The sequence below is a fragment of the Ptychodera flava genome, chromosome 19 (assembly GCF_041260155.1).
Source record: "Ptychodera flava strain L36383 chromosome 19, AS_Pfla_20210202, whole genome shotgun sequence".
Classification (NCBI taxonomy): domain Eukaryota; kingdom Metazoa; phylum Hemichordata; class Enteropneusta; family Ptychoderidae; genus Ptychodera; species Ptychodera flava.
The window spans coordinates 15,484,028-15,504,473 of record NC_091946.1 but is presented as its reverse complement, the minus strand read 5'-3'; the positions used below and the strand labels follow the sequence as shown (position 1 = coordinate 15,504,473).

General features: G+C 35.0%; 1 protein-coding gene across 1 annotated transcript in view; it reads left to right on the top strand.

The window, feature by feature from the left end:
* LOC139118054 (inositol 1,4,5-trisphosphate-gated calcium channel ITPR3-like) overlaps positions 1-19,350 on the top strand; it is a 132,424-nt gene extending 113,074 nt beyond the window's left edge. Inside the window, 1 exon segment of the mRNA XM_070681349.1 lies at positions 13,727-19,350. Coding sequence (XP_070537450.1) covers positions 13,727-13,846 — 120 coding nt within the window. The 3' untranslated portion in view covers positions 13,847-19,350.
* The last annotated feature ends 1,096 nt before the right edge of the window (positions 19,351-20,446 follow it).

The window sequence follows — 20,446 nt, the reverse complement described above, 5'->3', positions numbered from 1 at the left end:
ATTTGAAGCTACATGTTTATGTGCCTGCTACAAGCAGCCCCTGCAATCCTTCCTACCGTACAGCTATGCTTTGACGTGCAACGTGTGCCTGCTAGCTAATCGTGTGGACATCCTTCATATTACTAATGACACGGGCTTTTACTTTTCTTGTCATGTCTTGCTCTGTTTAACCTCCTGCTTCCATGCATTGCTGCTGCTGTTTCTTACCATCAAAGTGTTCATTAATAATCCTGTTATTTTACTAAGATGGTTATTAATCTATTTTTATAAATTTCTGGATATGACAGTTAATAATCCTGTTATTTTACTAAGATTGTTATTAATCTATTTTTATAAATTTCTGGATATGACAACTAATCTTCTTTCAGCAAGATATTTGGTCTGTACAAGTTTTTGCTGGAAGCTTAAAGTTATATTGAAACTAAGTTAAACATTTAGCTATATTGCAGTAATATGGTATTGGTGTTAAAATCAAACTGCAATTCAAATGGGCTTACATTTTTGAACAAACTTTGAAATACTTTGTTTAGGAACATGTCATTTACATGTATGTCTCCCGTAGATTACAGGTTAAGAAACCATAGCTCAAATCATTTCTAAAAAAAAATTCACTTTGATAATAATTTTCCTGATGTTGTGTCTAAGAAATACATGTGGATTAGTATTGAAAAACTTCACAGTGTTATTAGAAACATAACAAGAAGGGAAGGAAAATGTTTACGTATAAACTTAATTGTGTGCGTATTTTCACAGCAGTAATTTCTCAAGTACTGTTTTCAACTTAACCTTGGCTTTTTATAGAATTTGATCTTTGTTTGAAATCAAAATGTAGATGTATCCTCTTGACTCATCTAAAGTTGCTGCAAATTTTTAATGATGTCAACAATTATCATGGTTTATTTGATCAACCTGCTTATGTCAATTGCTAACAAAACTGGTATCAGGGCACAAAAAGCCTAGCCTGTTAAGGTTGTCTGACTCCAGCAGACTAACGCTATAAAAAAGATCAAATTTTCCTTTTAATGAGCTGGCCGTCCTTAGTAAACTCATTGCAGTGTTTTTTTTCTTCCAAGTTTGTCAAAAACAAGGACCTGTGGTTGAAATAACTCATGATACATGTAGTGTTGAAGTACTCTTTGCAACAGCGCCCCCAAGAGTTAGACTAAGGGTAAATACTACAAAAGCTAGCTCTTTCAAAGACCAATTCGAAAACCAATTGTTTTGAACAGGTTATAAAATATTTAGGGTTCCTTTAGGGTAGACCTGTAACTGACATGTTGGATGAAAAGTTACTTAAAAGCACTTCGCCTAGGATTTCAAGAAACCATTAGTGAATGACCTCAGAACAAGGTCATGGTCATCAGTAAGCCAAGCTAATCATTGCCCTGAAGCTGATCATGAACTTTTGCCTGAAAGGCAGTTGTCGGAACCTGCTGTGCCTTTCAATAACACACTGACTACCCAGACCCCCAAATATCACGGCAGGATGAAAGGCAGTGCTAATTCTTAGGGACAGCCTTGCAAGAAACACAATGTATGATTTGGCCTTAGCAATGGAAATCTCCATAACACATACCTCATGACCTACAAGATCTGATGTGAAAGTTTTCTAACAGGAAATGTATTAAATGTTAATGGTATTTCTAACTTAGACAACACTTGATGATAGGTCCTTAAGGTGGCTTTGCATATAACTGAGAGTATTTTGTTCAAAATCACTTTCTTGCAAAGATTCATTCAATGTAAACCCTTCATCTTTTCAGTAAACTGTTACTACCGTACTTAATTTGAAATCTCTGCTGTTTCAAAATGTATAGCACAAGGGGGCTTTCATGTCATCTTTGATAAGAAATATTGCCTTGAAAAAAGTATGTTGACTATAAGTGCAATGCCACCTTCATGTCAATCAATCAGTCCATGGTTTGAAAATACCAGACATCTTCCAATCTGCTCTTACTTTGTAATGCAAACCAATCATCCGGCCTAAAGCAGTCCCCTCTCCTCTTACCTCTCTCAAATTAATCACTCTCAGAAACTGGTGTGAAACAGTTCATCATTACAGAGGATTTTGTCATTCCTGACATTGCAATGGGAGTCACTGTTCTTGTCATTGTTCACTGTCGTAAAACTTGACATCTATCTCTAGCAGTAAAATGAGTCATAAAATATCAACATTCTCACAGTTGTCCTCTGTCAATGTCAGGTTTTTTCTTGCCAATGATAATCTAGGGCTGACATTGCATCATGGTTTGTATGTATGTTTGTGGATTTCAGGCAGAAATATACACTTCTTTGACTTTGTCTTTAGAAAGATTCTCATTGAAGGCCATTTTCATTGCCACTTTCATATGCAGAATGAGGCAATTATGTCAAAAATATTCTGTAAAGAAATGGCAGAATTGCATTGCTAGGTCATTGTGACGAGACTGGCACTTACATGTATGTACTTCAGGCTAACATCAATGACCCCAGCTTTCAGTGTTTACTTGTTCTCTTTTGAGGTGAACAAATTCACATTGATAACCATCTCAAGTAAGTTTAGCACTTGCTTCTGCATTTCAATTCTCACAAATTACTTAAGTTTCAGTCACCCATCAACTGATATGTTTGTTTTGCTGGTCAAGATATGAAGTATTAAGTTGTATGGATAGACAACACACTTTTGATATCCACAGTGATATATGTTTGGGGTGAGGGTGGGAGATGGGGATATCATAAGGGAGGGTTTTTAGACCCATCTCTGTAATGCAAGATAACATACCGAGGTCATCAGACTATCATACTCACCATACATGTAAGATGGCTGTAGGTTAAAGGCCCACTGATCGGCACATGTTGAATGGTAGGGTTGGTCTATTTTGGACTCTGATTGAATATCTAGTGCAGATATTGAATTGCCCATAAACATTTCAATTAACCTTGTATACGGCTGTACCAATCCTGACCCAAAGCAGGAAGAGAAATCTGATGGATGGTACATGTTGTACTGATAGCTTTCTAAATTTGATTGTCAGAGGAGTTTTATCCTACATGTTGTTTCAATTAACCAGTTTTAGACCGCCATGTATCGATGTTCAGTGTGATGATGGTAAGGTCCTATAGACTTTATGCATGCATGGTTCTTTTCTTTGATGAAATGGAAGAGAAACTGGGTAGCGGCAAAAGTATGTAAATGATTCTCCATGTCAAGGTTGATGTCGGTAAGACAATGAAGCCAAAAGCTGTAGTATAATTTTATGACCAACGCATTGCAATTTTATGATTCTCACCACTGTGATGATCGTAGCACTATTTGAAAGAATGCAATTCTGTTCAGGAATAATACATGTATGTAGTTCCCTTATCCTTCTTTGATCTGAAACTGAAGTGATATTCAGAGATGTCTTTTCTTGACAAAATTGAAGGATAAAAACTGATAAATATATTCTCCTGTGATTTTGGAAGATGGTGATCACTTTCAAACAATGAATCTGATGACGTGTCAACAAAGACTCCATTGACTTTATCAGTGAGATTTGTTCAAGTTGCATCCATAGCCTGAACATAGCATCTTTCCTTCTGGAAATGTAATTTTTCAAATGATAATCTGGTGTCTTTCTATATATAAGTCAATTTCCATGGCCTTCAAAGTTGTCCTGCACTCTGACACTTTATCAAAAATCATAAGGATATGATTTTTGCACAGAGAGGTTGTCAAAGGTAATTCCATTGAATAGTACATCAATATCCAGTTTACATGTACACACATACACACAGCAACACGGTATGGTAGTTTTATTTTTCTGTCAGGATGAAGTCCTTGAGAAATGATGTACAGGAATAAAGATTTGTCATGACCTGTTGCATCTCTGAAACTCTGTCTATTTACATAGCTGTACTAGTGTAGCTATTAGCCAGCCCCTGTAGCACAATCGCTTGACATACTGTTGTAAGCCAGAGCCAGGGACACCGTGGTAGATAACTTACTGCAGTCCCACCTGTATCTGTCAACACTGTCTGGAGTTCTGATTGAAGAAATAATTCAGCTGCCATATACCAGCTTGTTATATGATAGCAGTGGGCCTCTGACAAATTGTAGCTTTCCCTGATGTAAGATGTCACCCCTTTGAAACATATACAAGGGGGGTGATTCATGACAAGCACTGATCATAAGACTTCATGTACTGTAGCTTTGAAAAGGTTGCAAGGGCATATACTGCAGTAGACTTGTGATCAAGAAACAACGGTGGTGGTTTAAAGCTGTCTACAGATTATGAACCAAATTCCATACGGGATTACAGTTCACAATTACCAGAAAATTGCAGATTAAACTATCTTCCACAAGTTATATTTGATTTGTAAAGTAAAATTTCATCAATTGTCTGCGTATGGATATTTAGTTTGTTAGAATTTCATACTAATCCCACTTGGCAGTCATTTTAAAACTTGAAATTTTCTAAATTTTATGGAAGTGTCTTTAATAAGCAGACTATGATCACCAGTGACAATCATTGATTGTAACCAAATTAGTGCATCAAGTACTGGTAATTACAATTAACAGAAGTTAGCATACTTGTATCCCTTCTCCCAGAATATATTCATTTTTCAATATTCAGTACCTCATAAAGCTGACTGCATAAAGACAGTGTTTAATACCGTATCTGTATCATTTTCAAACAAGTATTGTAAGAAATATGGAAAATTACAGAAGGCGTTAAGAAGAAATGTCTATTGATAAAACTGAGGGACTGAAAAAACAAATAGTTGTTTAATATGTCATTTGCATTCTCATTTTACTCATTGTTGTTATCATTATTGTTGATTTTTGTCTCTTTCAAGTTTCATCGTTTGATTGCAATCAACAGAACTTGGAATTTCAATTTTTGTATATTCCAATCCATTAGCTGGAGTATTCGATTGGAATAGTACAGCAACCTGCCATACATGATTTTGTTACCACAAGTGTGTGTATGTTGACGGCACCTTTGAGGCTATGGGTTTTGTAAGGGAATGCCAATGCATGGTTCTATTATTGCAATGTAGTACAGGCTGTTGAACTAGTTATCTAACATAACAGAAAAAATCTCAACAGGAAACAGAATCCAAATTTATAGGCAAAATTCACTTATCAAAAGTCACGACATATGAAGTAATCAAACAGCAATCAAACGTTAATAATTATAGCAGGGGATTATGTGTAGGTTGAAGGAAATTGAAACATCTTAGATTCATTTTAGAAAAGCATCTTTTTCTTGTTAAGGAATATGTTTTGGGATGAATGATTTTATTAGGCTGTCATGTCAGGGCTCTAGATGGGTGAAAATATATAGAAGTTTGTCTGTGTGCACCATGATATACCGGTACATATTTGAAGCTGACGTCTGTTTTTAGTTATGAGACTGAAAATGTAAAATTTATGATTGGTGTGGGGGTAAGATGACAACAATTAAAGCTGCTCTGGTTGGTTGTATTGCCCCTAGCCAATAATGTGTATGTGAATGGAATTGTAAATTGTAATTAATTGCCTTTCCTCCTACATGTGCAAAGTAATTTAAAACCCAAAATTTATGGATTTTTTGTAAGTTCCACAATTATCAAAAATGAAATGAGGCTTGGTTGGTATCACCTTCACTGTGAAAAGTAATGGTGCTCCATTTGGGCAATACGATGTGACTGACTTCCGATCAAAAGTTTCTGTTGTATCAATTTTATGCCAAGAGCTGCCGATGTTATAACTCAACATGTACTTGTGCAAGGTCCATTACCAGATTTAACCATTTACTGGTGGTCAAGATCAAAACAGTATGGTGGAGTTCAAATATTATGACTACCTGTCATTCTAATGTTGATTAAATTTAACACACAAATCATGGCAGTGGAACTGGTAATATTTACAGCCTGAGTGTAGTTCTGTTGACCTTTGGAGGCCTGCATCCATACACTCTATCCCTGACCCTAAGGACTCCTTATATTGCCAGTGATTTTCAGATGCAAAAAGCCGTTGATGTCTACTGGTCTCCACCCTCACAATGTACACATCCATCATATCTGCCGATAAAATACTAGATTTAATGGTTCAGGACCAGACTACTTGACAGGGTTGTACAACTGCAGATATCATATCTCCCGTTTTCTGAACACATGTTGGTTACAGGTATCGTAACCAGGTGGTTGTTAATATTCTCAAATAGCAAGAGTAGAGTACAGTGCTTTGAATTTCTAGTTCTACCAGACTGACAGTGTATGCTGCATCTTGTCTATACATACATGTACCATCTATAAATGTTCAACGTCAGGGTATCTTTTTAAGGTAAAATGTGCCTCGGGGACAGATAGTCAGACTCTAAAATTTCTACAATTCCTTTCTGATCTACTATTTGTGCCCATATTTTAACTTCATAGAGAAAGAAAAACTTTCACTGTTTTAGTCTTAATTTTCCCTCATAGAGTTAACACAGGAATAGAGGCCATTTTGAATTGAAAATGTTGGGTAATTTGTTTCGCTTATAGTTCCAAACTTTGCACGGTGACGCCCGATTTTTATTGTTGATAGTATGCACCTCAAAAGTGAAAGACTTACACTTTCACCTTTCCTGAATGAAACTTTCAACCATTCTTTTACCAAATCAACATAGTCCCAACATGCACTCAGGTGTCACCTTTTAGACTCACTATAGTATGCAAGGCATTTTGTTTGCAAATTTAAGGATCAAAATCGTACATCTGAAAACTACAGTAGTTTTGCTGTACATTTGTCATCTTGGAGCTGTCACATTAAGTGTGTATGTGGACTCCTTTCTCCACTAATACAATTGACCTTCAGTATTGTCCCATGGGACAAATTCTTTTTGAAAAGGGGTAGACAGGTCATCTGGCTTGCAGATGTCAGGAAGCTCTCTGATGGGTTCAAAGCTCACTTTAAGTCTCTTTTAAGGTCAATCCCATAACCGTGGTAACATGCCATCCTACCAGTTCAAATTTACACAGGAAAAAGTTATAAGCATATTAAATCTGAACAATGGATCAAAAGCTTTAGTGAACCTTTCAGATCAGAACAGACTTATGATCTAGTCGGTGACTTTGACCAGGGAACAGAGAACAGAATGACCATATCCAATTTCAAGGGAAACTAAAGAACCAAAATGGGGCTAGGTGGATTTCAATGTCCAACCAGTTAAACCAAACAAAAATCTTCACAAGGTTATAGAGTGTAAACACTATGAAACACCATAGGCATGTGTGAATTTTATCTCCTACATTTTGTTCAAATTATCAAAAAAATTAAGAAAATTACCCTAAAAGTATCAAAATCACACGGCCTGCTCAAGTTGATTCTGTCATTTGTAAACTTAGGTGACATATGTTTCAATAAACTCCAAGGAAGAAGACAACAATGCACTTCCCAAAATGAGATTATACACTGTCTTTCTATGTCTAAAAATTGCTAGGAAATGTGATATTCTGTGTTCTAGTCCTAGTTACTTGAAATGACATACTTATGTAAACTGTCAGATTACTATTTGATGAATGATGAGTTCCTTGACAGTAACACACATGACAAATCAATATTACATCTTAGTCTGAACTCACCAGCTGGAGAGAGATGGCCAAATTTTGTGACTTTTCAGTTGCTAGACAGAGTTTGTGCTATTTGCTTTAATCCTTTAGTCCATAAAAATCACGTTTACAGTATCTATGATTTCAGGGGCCTTCAAATGTTCAATTTCGTGTTAAAATGCACCAAATGGAACAATTTGTGTTTCACTAGTTTTAATGAACTTGATCTGATGGTGAAATCTGAACTTGGCAGGAAAAGGTTTAAACTTGGCTCCTGCACATCTCATTTGCCATATGCTATTTTTTGGATAACTGAATGTTCAGTGGTCTAACGTCCTCTTTTTCTAACACAACCCTTTTATAGACCACACATCAGCTGGAGTGAAGAGATGCATATATGGCCTACTTTCAAAAGTTCATTTCCCATCGCTAAAAGTCCTGGGTGAAGTTGATGCCCAAATAAAACATGATATACGACGTCAGTAAATTCTAAGTCTTTTTTAAACTTCATAGCAGAGCATGATCATAAAGCTGAATGTTGACATTCACTCTCTTTTGGAAAGTTATGGCTCAGGTTATGACAGGTCAGCTGTTCAGGAATGAGTCGGCTTTATTTGTACGTGGACAGGCCTTTAATGCCACACAGACGTACCAGTTCTTTTCAGGTCACCAAAGGAAATGTGATATCAATCAGATGAAAATAGAATGCATCCCTGGAGGATTGATGTGTCTAGAAGTCATAATTGATTCTGTCTCTTCATCAAACTATAGACATGGGTATATTTCTTCAAGTGTAATATCAATCTGCTGTCTCATCCATCAAAATTTCCAAAATTACCATGCATATCTCCAGGGTGGCACTCTTCCGACAAATCATACACGTAATGTGATTTTCATCTAATGGTTGATCGACTTTACTGTTATCAATGATCAATGATAGTCACTACTTTTTCATCATTTGCCTCTTCCAATCTTTGTTGAACTGCACTTTTTGAACTTTTGCTCACCATGTCAAGGTTCAAATCCATGTTTATAAAAGAGACATTTGACAGAGGGCCTCAAATCCCCATATACTGTAAAACGTTAGAACATATATAGAAAAGCTGCCTCACCCTCTGTATGGCAATTCTTTCTCTCCCAGTGAGACTGCTCGGCTACTTTTTGTCAGATTTTTTGCGAATAGGTTCCGTGCCGATTGCCAGCTTAACAAACTATAAAATCATTTCCATTCCCAAAAGTTAAAAACTATCTTTCACACGATGCTTTCGTACATCTCAACTTAAATGTGCATAAACATTATGCACATTTATTGATGGAATGTTTTAATAATGAGAATAATATCATCATCATCATCTCATCATCAACAACGTCATTGTCATCATCATCATCATCAACATCATCATCATCATCAACAATAGTAATCAATAACTGTTTCAATGACAACTTGATTGGATACAAATGTTTAACTAATTTGGGAAAAAATATTCCACCAAGGATATGTAGAAGTGTAAAGCATACCATTTCTGTTCCTGTGTTACATACTAATGTGAGAACCATTTGATTTTTTTTTTTTGGGGGGGGGGGGGGGGGGGTATGGGAGCAAATTTTTTTTTCCTGTCACAGTGACAGCAATTTTTTTTTCTACTGTCAGAGCTGTATCAATTTTTTTTTCAAATGGAGTAGCAATGCAAATTTTTTTTTCTTTGTCATCAAGTTTGTAATGCGTTGTATATAAGGGAGCCGTCATTATTTACGGCCTGAAACTCAGAAATTTCAAGTGACACCCCCCGTCAACCATGATGAATTTGAGTAACTCCCCTCTCTAACTCTGAAATTTTGACTGATCCCCCCCACTTAGAAAAGTTAAATACAAATACATGTAATTGTAAAATTTACAAAATACAGCAACAGTAAAGACCTTTGAAATCCTGATGTACTCTGCTGGACTATCATCAGTTATCTCATGATGGTTCAAAAAAGGTGAACCCATCAAAATGAAATTGCAAGTCACGGTAAAATAAAGATATAAAAGCTCACGCAGTATCTAACCATATAGTATATTGTTTAATTTGGATGGGTATTATGACAGAGTTTTCACTAGGATATCTGACCGAGCAGAATTTGAAAGTACTGGGGGAGAACACGTGAGAGGCTTGGGGAGAAAGTGTCCCAGGGGCTTTCCCCTATCTTGCATGGAAAGTTTAGTTATTGATGTGTGCAATGGTGCAGTCTGGTGCGATCTGAGAGGTGTTTTTTATTATTTTTTTTACTAAGTGAAACTGTTAGAACACCCCAAGGGGGAGAGCACGAGAGGGGGTTTCCCCCTTCGTATTGGAAATTTTGGGAAATTGATGTGTTTTAATGGTGCAATCTGAGAGGAGTTTCAGGTTATTTTGCATTTGGTTAAAACTGTTTGAAAATGACATTGAACACTGCAATATTTTTTTACATTTATGCATGATCAGTGTTTGTGTCACAATATTCAACAACCAAACAATGACAATACAATTTGTGAAAAACAGTTCTGTTTGCCAGAGACTGAAGATAAATAAATATACAGAAACGGAAAACCTGTGACCTTCTTGTGTCATTTCTCCAGCTGCCAGCTTCTAATGAAAAGCATGAATATGGTATGTTTAACTGTCAAAATGGTCATTGAACTGAGGTAAATGAAAACAAGTTTCTGTGATAATAAAGGATGAATTCACAACAGTTCAGTTTTGTCCTAGATCCTGTGAAAATTTTGAGAAATTGATGTGCGCCACGGTGCAGTGTAGTGCAATCCGATAGGTATTTTGAATTTGTCTTTTACCAGTAACACTGTTAGAAGAGTCAGGGGGGGGAGAGCACGAGAGGGGGTGCCCCCCTCTCGCATTGAAAATTTGAGAAATGGATGTGTGCAATGGTGCAATCTGAGATGTGTTTCAATTTATTTCGCCAAAAAAAATTGAGTAACCCCCCCCCTTCTTCCTCTCCACATTTTGAGTAACGCCCCCCTGAAGTTTTCAATTTTTTTAGTGACCCTCTCCCTTGTATTTCATTACATTGTTGTTCCTCAATTTTTCATTGTCAACTTGTACATCTTCCTAATATATTTATATTGAGAGAATAATATATTGATTTTAACACTAGTTTATTGACTCCTGTCTTGTGTTTTAAAATTTTCACAATTTACAGAAGTCAAAAGTCCCCTTTAGATAGTGCCTATGCCATTGAGATATTGCAACAGAAATCCTGAAATATGATTCTTGGGTCAGAAAAGGGAAGGAAAACATTGAATGCACTGAGGTGTAAGTAGACCTATGTAGTGCATGCTTATATCATAAGTGCTGGGAAAAAAACATAAGATTTTTTATTGCTTGTGGTAAAAACATTTAGGCGGCGCACCGGCAAAGAATACATGAGAATAGGGTTTCCAAATTTTGCTAATTTCTGGTGCATTGTGACAATTTTTTTTTCACTTCTGTCTATTATGACAATTTTTTTTCTCAGGCCATGGCAGGATCAATTTTTTTTTTTCTTCTATCTCACCCGGCGACAATTTTTTTTTTCTCAAAATCCTCCATACCCCCCCCCCCAGAAATCAAATGGTGTTCCCCTAATGTGATTTAGCCATCTAGTGATACTGTGCGGTTTACACTGTAGGTAGTATGGGAACCAAAATGTGGATAATGAATTGTAGAGTTCAAGCAAAGTCAGTCTTGATTATTTTACGTTTGAAAATCTACCTAAAAGGCGATTTTATATTCCTAACGTAGATTTATTTTGAGAGGTACACAATCTACAAAAACCCTGCAAATGTAGCAAAATCTATTTCCATTTTGGCGGCTCATGTCAGCCACAATCATAAAGAATGTGAGGTCATGTGGAAGTATTTCAAAATAATGCTCTAAACTATAACCTTAACCTATAAATCCTGCTGAAAGCTTGGTTTCCTCAATTAACAAAATTTAAGAGTAAACCAATAAGAAGAATTTTGTTTGTGACCTTCGTCTCATGGGTTTTAGCATTGAATTGATAAATGGAGTGTCAGCTAATCACCAATTTGTAGTAAACTTCTAGGCAATGCAAGGACTGGAATATATCAAATAAGAAGAGATACAAACACATGTACTTGTATCATCATAACAGCTGTTGAGTAACTCCACTTGAATTTGTATAATTTCATCACTTTAATCACAGTACAGTGAACAAGCTCCACAATTGTGTGCTTTTGAAAAAATATATTAATATCTTCTATACAAATAACTGATATACCTCTTATGACTATAGCTTCCCGTTCAAGTGCTGTATTGCAGGACCCGATGGAAATATATGATGTTGATGTATGCAGCTTGTCCTTCCTTGAGTTAACTTGGCCAGATTTCCTTCTACATAAAGTACTTACTCGGTTCAGCATTCCATATTCAAACTGAAACTGGGTTAAATATTAATATAATAATTTTATATTCTCAAAATGATAGCTTGAGTATTTTAGATTTGTTCATAGAAATTTATGGCTACCCATTTAGCTTCAATTTACACACACAGCAACTTAGATGTTGTACCACCGCTTTCTGTCATTTGTCATTCTTCATATTGATATGGTATAAATTTGTCAAAATTAGCTATTAAGGTAGTATGCACCTCGAAAGTGAAAGACTTAAACTTTTGCTCTAACTTTCCTCAAGGGATCTTTCAATCATTCTCTTTCAAAATCAAGAATGAAAATAGGGGGTCACCGTGCAAATTTTGGTACTAGAGAAACAAATTACCCAAGATTTACCGATATTAGAAATTCAAAATGGCCGCCATCCCTGTGTTAACTCTATGGAGAAGAATTAAAATTTTGAATTTCAAAAAACTAAGCCGATGAAAAGTTTTCTTTCACCAAAAGCTTTAAAATGAACCCCCCTACATGTGGCATATCAGAAGAGAATTGTAAAAGTTTGAGAGTCCGAATGTCTGTCTCTGAGGTGTGTTCTACCTTAACATCTGATTGACATTTTGTATGTTATTGTTGACTTTTGCCTCACATTTTGTACTTGTTGTCTTGTACCGGTACATGTATCATGTTTCAGCACTCCTTGGATGTCAACCTCAACTTTGTATGTCATACCATACATTTCTCATGCTAATACTGTACTGTATCAAGGCTTTGTTTCTGAGGGGCAACGTCACCATTTGCTGCCATTCAACATATTTTTGTTTCACATCAATTTTCTCCATGTAAACCTACAATGTGAAATCCATATATAATAATAGTAATACATGTCACTTGTTCAGTGAATATAGAAACCCTTTTCCCAGACATCGACACAGACATCTTGGATGATATTCTTTCTTCTGCACTGACCGGAAATTTCATCATCTTAAAATTTATGTTGTACATGTACATAGTAAGGTATTACTGTATAGAAAACAGCAGAGTTCTTAGAGCCAATGACAAAGAATTTATCACTCAGCAAAAGAAAATAAATCACTTGCTATACAAATAAGCCTCAACAAGTCAAAGGTAGTGACAGTGTCTCTTAAATCACCAATGCCATTACTAAGCTGTTCTTTCTACACTTGACATCTTTCAACAATCACAAAGTCAGCCATATGCTTGGAATTCTGTGCATATTCTTGTGTACCACCTTGTTTCACCCAAATAGTTATTTCTTTTATGATTTAAGCTGTCGTTCGTATTTGTTCATGTCATATTTTTGTGAGTTCTTACAACTTGTCTTTTAAACCTGCAAGAGAAACTTAACGGTTACAAAAAGTTAATAACTCACCAATGGATACGATACCATTGTTAAGTATAAATGCATAGCCTGAATGCCCAAGAAAATAGTCAATACTAACTACCGGCAGTTCAGCTTTACTGCAAATTTGTAAGCCTTTTTCATTTATAAGATTATTATAAAAAGTATGTATTAAAGTATTAAAACTGATAATTCAATCACTCATAGTCAATCACCTTTTTTTGCGATTTAGTTTTTGGCAAAGTTATCAATAATAAAGTTTGTAAAAAGAATTGTCTAATGTATTTAAAGTTTAATATCAAAAGTCCAAGAGATTTTGCATCATAAGCTTATGCATGAACTGTTTATCTTCATTTAATATTTATGTAAGGAAAAACTACAACAACAACAGATTAACGTGACTGATCACATCTAGTACTGTACAATCTAAATATCCTTTTTTTTCATTTCTCTTTCCAAAGGAGAAGATTAGAAAGAAGAAAGAACAGAAGCAGTATCAGGAAAAAAAACAAGAACATTGGGCACGTTTGCTTCAGAGATCCTCATCTTTTCATGTTAAGGGTATGTCAGGAGAATCTTAAGGGAAATCTATAGACAAGTGACCTTTGAATACTACATGTAAACAGTAAACTTTAATCGTTATGAAGGTGGTGTTTTCTATCTGCAAGGAAGTAACACATGGCAAATACAAAGTTCTTTGAGATTGTCGGACATCATTGTGTACTTTTGACTCATCACGACCAGATTTTTCGAATGAGCTTACCAAATTCTATTGCAGTGTTGGACCCCTTCACTGTACCGGCAAATAGGGCGAAAAAGGTTCAAATATTGACACCTAAGTACTGTTAAGTTGAAATCATCTTGCACTCAATAGCAGTGACAATGTTTTCTTCTACCGATGAATTCCTAATGTTCCAAAGGCTACGTTCAATACTGGTTTGGAAATGGGCTTTGAACCCAGACTGAATATCTTTGTGGATAACAACTGTCTTCTTTTATATATAGGCATTATTACATGTACACTGAAAAGGATAATCAAAAGGTAATCCAATATATGGTCAGATTGTCAAGTATTTGACAATTTCAAAATCTGTTTTCAACTTATGTGGGTCAATGTTCGGATATTGGCATACTTTTGAGTTGTTTTGATGTGACTGGCTTTTGAGTTTCTTGTGAAACGGTAGGTTTTTTATCCCGTCAGAAAATTTCAAATTAAAGCAGCGTAGCACACTCTGTTTTCAGTTTCTTCACATTTGTAGTTAACACTAGAATCTTTGCATAGTGCTCTGTAGAAACAAAGTCATGTAGCCCAGAGTGTGGATAGCTGTGTTTTGTGGTGTCTTTTCATCACATCATGTAGACGGAAATCTTGTATACGGATGATTCAAATATTAACAGTGGCGCAGACACAGACTAATTGAAAAAAAAGAGGGGAAAGGTACATTTTAAACACATGTAAGTGCTGCTGGATACATATTTGTACTGCAATTTGTATGCCTAGGGCTATTGGATTTCTTGTTCCTGTCTACATGTGATCCATATATCCAACAGTTGAGTGTATATTTTACATGTTCTGTTTTTGTTGTGCTATATTTATACATTGAGTGTACAAATTTTTTCATGTATAATGTCAACAAAATTCTTTTATTCGTTAAGAATTGTAACTTTGTTGTTTTCCTTTCCTCTGAAATGCTATTTTGTTAGATTCTTTTATAATAAGCGGATCGTGTTTGCATTTTAAAGTGTTGGGGTTTTGAGAGATGTTCAACATCAGCCTGCTTTATGCTTTATGTTTTACAATCAAGGTAAATTTTTCAAGTTGTAAGGATATTGTATGTATTCAGAAATGTCTCTGTGAAAAGTTTGATTGAATGTTCTGTAAAAAGGATACTAGAATTGTGCCAAAGAGGTAGTGGTATTTGAATATTCATTTATGTAAATATTAGACCCTTATATGGTCATAATTGCAACTTTGATTGGTTCAGATATTGTTGATAAAAGGGCATCAGTGTGAAGTCCTTAGTTACATCAACAGAGTACTAAGTCTTTGTCTTTCTTGCTGAACTACTTGAAAATCTCCAATTTTCAAAATCCTAAGCCTCAGAAATCAAAAATGCGAATTGAAAGTTTATGTATTATCCCAATGATAATTCCATCCTTCATTCCTAAAACTCAGTAGTATTCAAATTTTCCTCAACATTTCATTGTACCTTTTATACTGGCATTTGTCTATTTCTGTAAGTATTCTTAAAAGCATGGTTTCAGAAAGGTAACTGGATATTTGAAAGAAATACTATCAAAAGTCATGGCAGTGGCAATTGATCATAACAGTTTTGCCTTTAAAATCAGTTTTGTGATGACTGCATACTGTTGATTCAATTAAGGATAGTATGGCGACGTTGTGATAAATGGAACATTTTCAGTTGATTTCATGCATTTCTTAGCCTGTATCTATACTTTAAGGTGGTTGGAAAGGCTAGAGCGTCAGTTATAAATGTCAACAAAACTATTAAAATATAAAAGTAGTCAACATTCTCTGTGGAATAAAAAAAACTAGACATTTGGGCACAAAGGCATTGCAGAGTTATAGCCTGTTAAAACTTCTGAAAAACTGACCAAATAAGAAGAAGTTGGGGAGTCCTTAGTGTATTAACTATGGTAGAGGTCCCCTAGCTGTTAATAAAATGTTTGAAAAGGGAAAGTCATTATTTGCTGTTTTTCAGGAAAGTTTGACAAGGTGGTGCTGGCATTCAGAGTGAGTGACTGCTATTGTAAATGCATTTTTAGATTCTTTGAGTGTCAAAGAGGTGTCAAAAGTGAGATTAACAAAAAAACCTGCTCTATGACTTCAAAAGAGGGGTGCAAATATGGCTTGTTTTCAACATTTTTGACAGAATAACAGTTTTCCTACATAATTGTATACCAATTTAATCCAACTTTGAAATGAGATATGGACATGGAATTTTTACAGCCTATTAACAAGGTTACAGATAAGATTTGTACGGCACAATTTTCCTGTATTTGAAGTACTTTTGAAAAATCACATTTTGAAATTTGAAAGAATTTTAATAAGTTTTTGATATATAAACCCATGTAAAATCATAAAAACAAATTTTATTTACAAATCCTGCCGTAGAAATCTTACAATGAATAGTGTCAACATATTTATAACTAATTTGGTAATATTAATACTATCCAATTATTATTAAATTCAAATATGTAAAAAAAATATGAAAAATTAAATTTCAATATTTACTGGTGTCATATTTCAAAATCATGGCTGCAAATATACAATTTTTATATTCTTTGGAGAAAATATTAACTAAGGGAGTTATCCTGAAAATTTGAACTAAATATCTTGATTCTAACACTTGAAACTTAACATTAACTCTGAGAAAAGAATTGGTGCAAAAATAGCCTTTCCAACCACCTTAGAGGCACTCACATCAGATTATTTGCCAATGTTCAAATCAGCATATTTATTTTGATTATTATTCAGACACTGTTACGTGGTTTATTTAATATTGAAAATCAGTACACAAATTTTTCAGCTAAGTTTATATGTAGGATGGTCAAATGTAGGTTAAAATTTAAGGTGGCATTGCACTTTAATAGCCAACACACTTTTTTCAAAGCAATATGATTTCTCATCAAAGATGACATGAAAACCCCGTCACACCGTAAATTTCAAGAAGTAGAGAATTTCAAGTTTAGTAAGGCAGAAATAGTGTACTTGAAGTTGAAGGGGTATATGGGGTAGAAAACCTCAATATAGGTAAAAAACTTGATACCACTTTATGAAATTTAAGATTTCATTGGAAAGTAGAATATATGTCCAAAGAGTGATTTGTTTTGCATTATCAATTCTCATTCTTCAATGGTAGTTATTGACAGACTCACATTCAAAACTGTTACAGTGATTAAAATCATGGAAAGCAGGATTGAAATGACCCTATTCTAAATGTAAGAACTATATTACCGGACAAAATTGTTGTTTTGTTTATAGAATTTGAAGAATGAAATTTGAAAATTTCACAAAATTTGTGTTACGTGCAATGCCTCCTTAAACTCTGATCTGTATTGAACTTCTCATGTGGCACAGTCTGTCATTTCAAGGATTTCCCAAAGTTATTTGAGAAACTTGGATTTGCCTTGTAGATTAGCAGGTCAGGTATGTAGCTTTTGGACAGCACTAGAATTCCGTTGCTCATTGTGAAATTCCAAAACAGCAGTCTGAGTAAAGTCTACCATCTACTGTGGATGATGTTGATACATGAAGGAATTGTGCATGCTTGTAACAATGTAAACAACTGAAGTTGATCAGCCACTACTTTTGAAATCAAGTAAATGTTTGTAGATATCAGCTGGCTAAATATCCTGAACTCTTTTAACTAGGGTATAGGTCAGAGCTGTATCACGTACAAACTCCCAAGCTGTCCTCAAATAACATTTTCTACAATGATGATACCCTGGACAAATGTAACCTGGATGTGGTGTCATTACCCTGTACTTTTCCTGGCCAACAGATTTTCTAAACTTGGTTTGCTTATCTTATAATTGTGTCCATGCCGTTGCAAATTTTAAGTCTGTCTAAATGAGTATGTTTTGCCAGTTAATATTTACAGAGCTGACACTGGTGTCAGTCGTACTTGTGATCTCAGCAAAATAGGAAGTGAAAATCCTGAACATGAATCACCAGGGAAATGGTTTCTCTCACACATTTCACATGCCACCATGCAGGCTGTGCTTTGTAATCTACTTCATCTTAAACGTGTCCTAATGTCAGAAGCGTGAGGAAGTGTTGGATTGAAATTCTAAACAGCTGAGATGTTGTCGGTAGTTGTTAGCCATTTGTCAATGATAATGGACAGCAGGCTAGCTGGCTGTTTGGCTGAAATCATGGTGATGTACTCAGAATGTACTCAGAATGTACTCAGACTGCAAAGTAACACTGACAGTGATTACTAAATTACTGTGAATTTCCAAGTTTGGTGGATTCCTTATCAGTCTCGAGACAATAAAATCAACTTGTTCAGGTAAATGCTAGGTCATATAGCAAACTGCTCAGCTAAGTTGCTGGGTAATTACCTAATTTTGTGTGCCAAATACACTGCGTCAGCTGTAAAGTGGTCCACAATCTACATTTTACATTTTAAAATTACATATTACCGGATAGCTGTGGTGCTATAACCAAATTCTGTACTCGGGGGGCCATACAGTTACAAGTGAAATTGTTCAATGGCCTAAACTGTAGCTTTACTCAGTTTTTTTCATCCAGTTGTTTAGAGCAAGCAAGCTGAACTGCTAACGTAAATAGTAGTAGAAGTGTGAGTTTTCAAAGGATTACCTGTATGTCATCAAGTATTATGCACCTTGTATTTGTCAAAGATTAATCTTAGAAGCCATATTTATGTAGATTTTCCCCAGACAGCTTGTCGCAGGCACAAAACTAAGTAATCTTCAACTGAAAAGTAAGGAACCTGTGGTATGGTGTAGTCATTCTATGCTATTGTTACTTTCACACAAATAGGTCTCCAGATCTTCATGGTCAATATGTATATTTGATAAAAGTTTTCTTTTATTGTATGCTGTTGTATTTCAAACTGATATTGCTTGAAGAGAAAGGTATTTTTCGATATATTCACAAAATTATGTTATCTTTACAGATCTTGCTGCAAACTCAAGCTTGATATTCATCTTGAATTCTGAAAAAATGACTTTTTGTAGACAAGTGTACTTTTCACATCTCACTTCATGATATATTTATTCAGCATTCATGTAGAACAGTGTACTTTCATACTGTTTTTATAGTCGACACCATACCATGTGAGAAGTCATTTTTGTCTTCAAGTCATTGGTAATGGTTTTTTATGCTCAATATTTTCTACATTTACATTTTAAATCAACCGATTTATTCAATGTATATTTTGTACAATATCACAAAGAATGTAAATTTTTCTTGCAAAACAAAAATATTTTTTTTATTACCTTTATTGATTTGATGCGATGATGATTGATGTAAATTATTTAGATGTAATTGTTACTTTACAAGACAATAAAAATAAAGCATTTAAGAAATATTACAGACTGTAAGTTCAGGTTGTTTGTACCTGTGAATGATAATTGTACAATTTCAAGAAATTGTTGTACAACACTTGTGTACTCAGTGTACTCGACATGTGATATATGTGGAGTAGCACAGATTACAGGCCCAGCATGTAGTAATAAGCCGCTTCAGTTTCAAAGATTGAAATACAATATATTAATTCTAATTTTCAAACAGGGAAAAAAATTGACGACTGGACAGAAGACAGAGATGGGGTTTATGAAGAGCTACTGCATAAAAAACTTTACTTGGTATTTTTCACTGAGGCCTGAAATTTGACTACAGCAGTTTATCAGGGTCCATAGTCTCAAAGTCACTTCAAGGACTTTTTCGGCAATTTTCAACGACCTTCTTAGGTCAAAAATAACATTTTCCAGATATCATTTTATGATATATGAATTTCATATATCATTTACATGTCATTGTATATCATGACTGATCATGTCCTTTTTGGAAATTGTTGGTTTAACAATTTTCCAGGATTTTGTTGCATTTTCCAGGACTTTCCAAGAGGCTTTACAATTCAAGTACTTTCCAGGAGCTTACGGACCCTGGTTTTAGCACCATTAATATGCCCTCAATAGTAGTCTTCCATGAAAGCAGATTCAAAGCCCAGTGCTTATCTGTGAAGACTGGGCAAATTATATACCGTGTGATGAAACTTCTTTTTTAGCTACTATAGACTATAGTCTATAGAAGCTATTGGGATGGGTATCCGTCCGGCGTCCGTCGTCAGTCTGTATGTATGTATGTATGTATGTATGTATGTCCGTTTGTGAGGCGTCCGTCCACTCAAATATCTTGAGAACCGCAGTACTTACTGATTTGATATTTGTTGTGTAGATGAAAAATATGATTTTGAGAAACTGTTTTTTTAATTTTTTATATTGTTGAAAATAGGCAAATTAATGCCAAAAAAAGGTGTTTTTGGTAAAAAACTTCTTCTTCATAACCGCTGGTCAGACAGCTTTGTTATTTGGTATACAGGTCCCTAGGGATAACCCAACTTAGATTTGTTCAAATTGTGATGAAATATGCAAATGTGTATTTTAAGGAATTTTTTTGTCATTTTTGG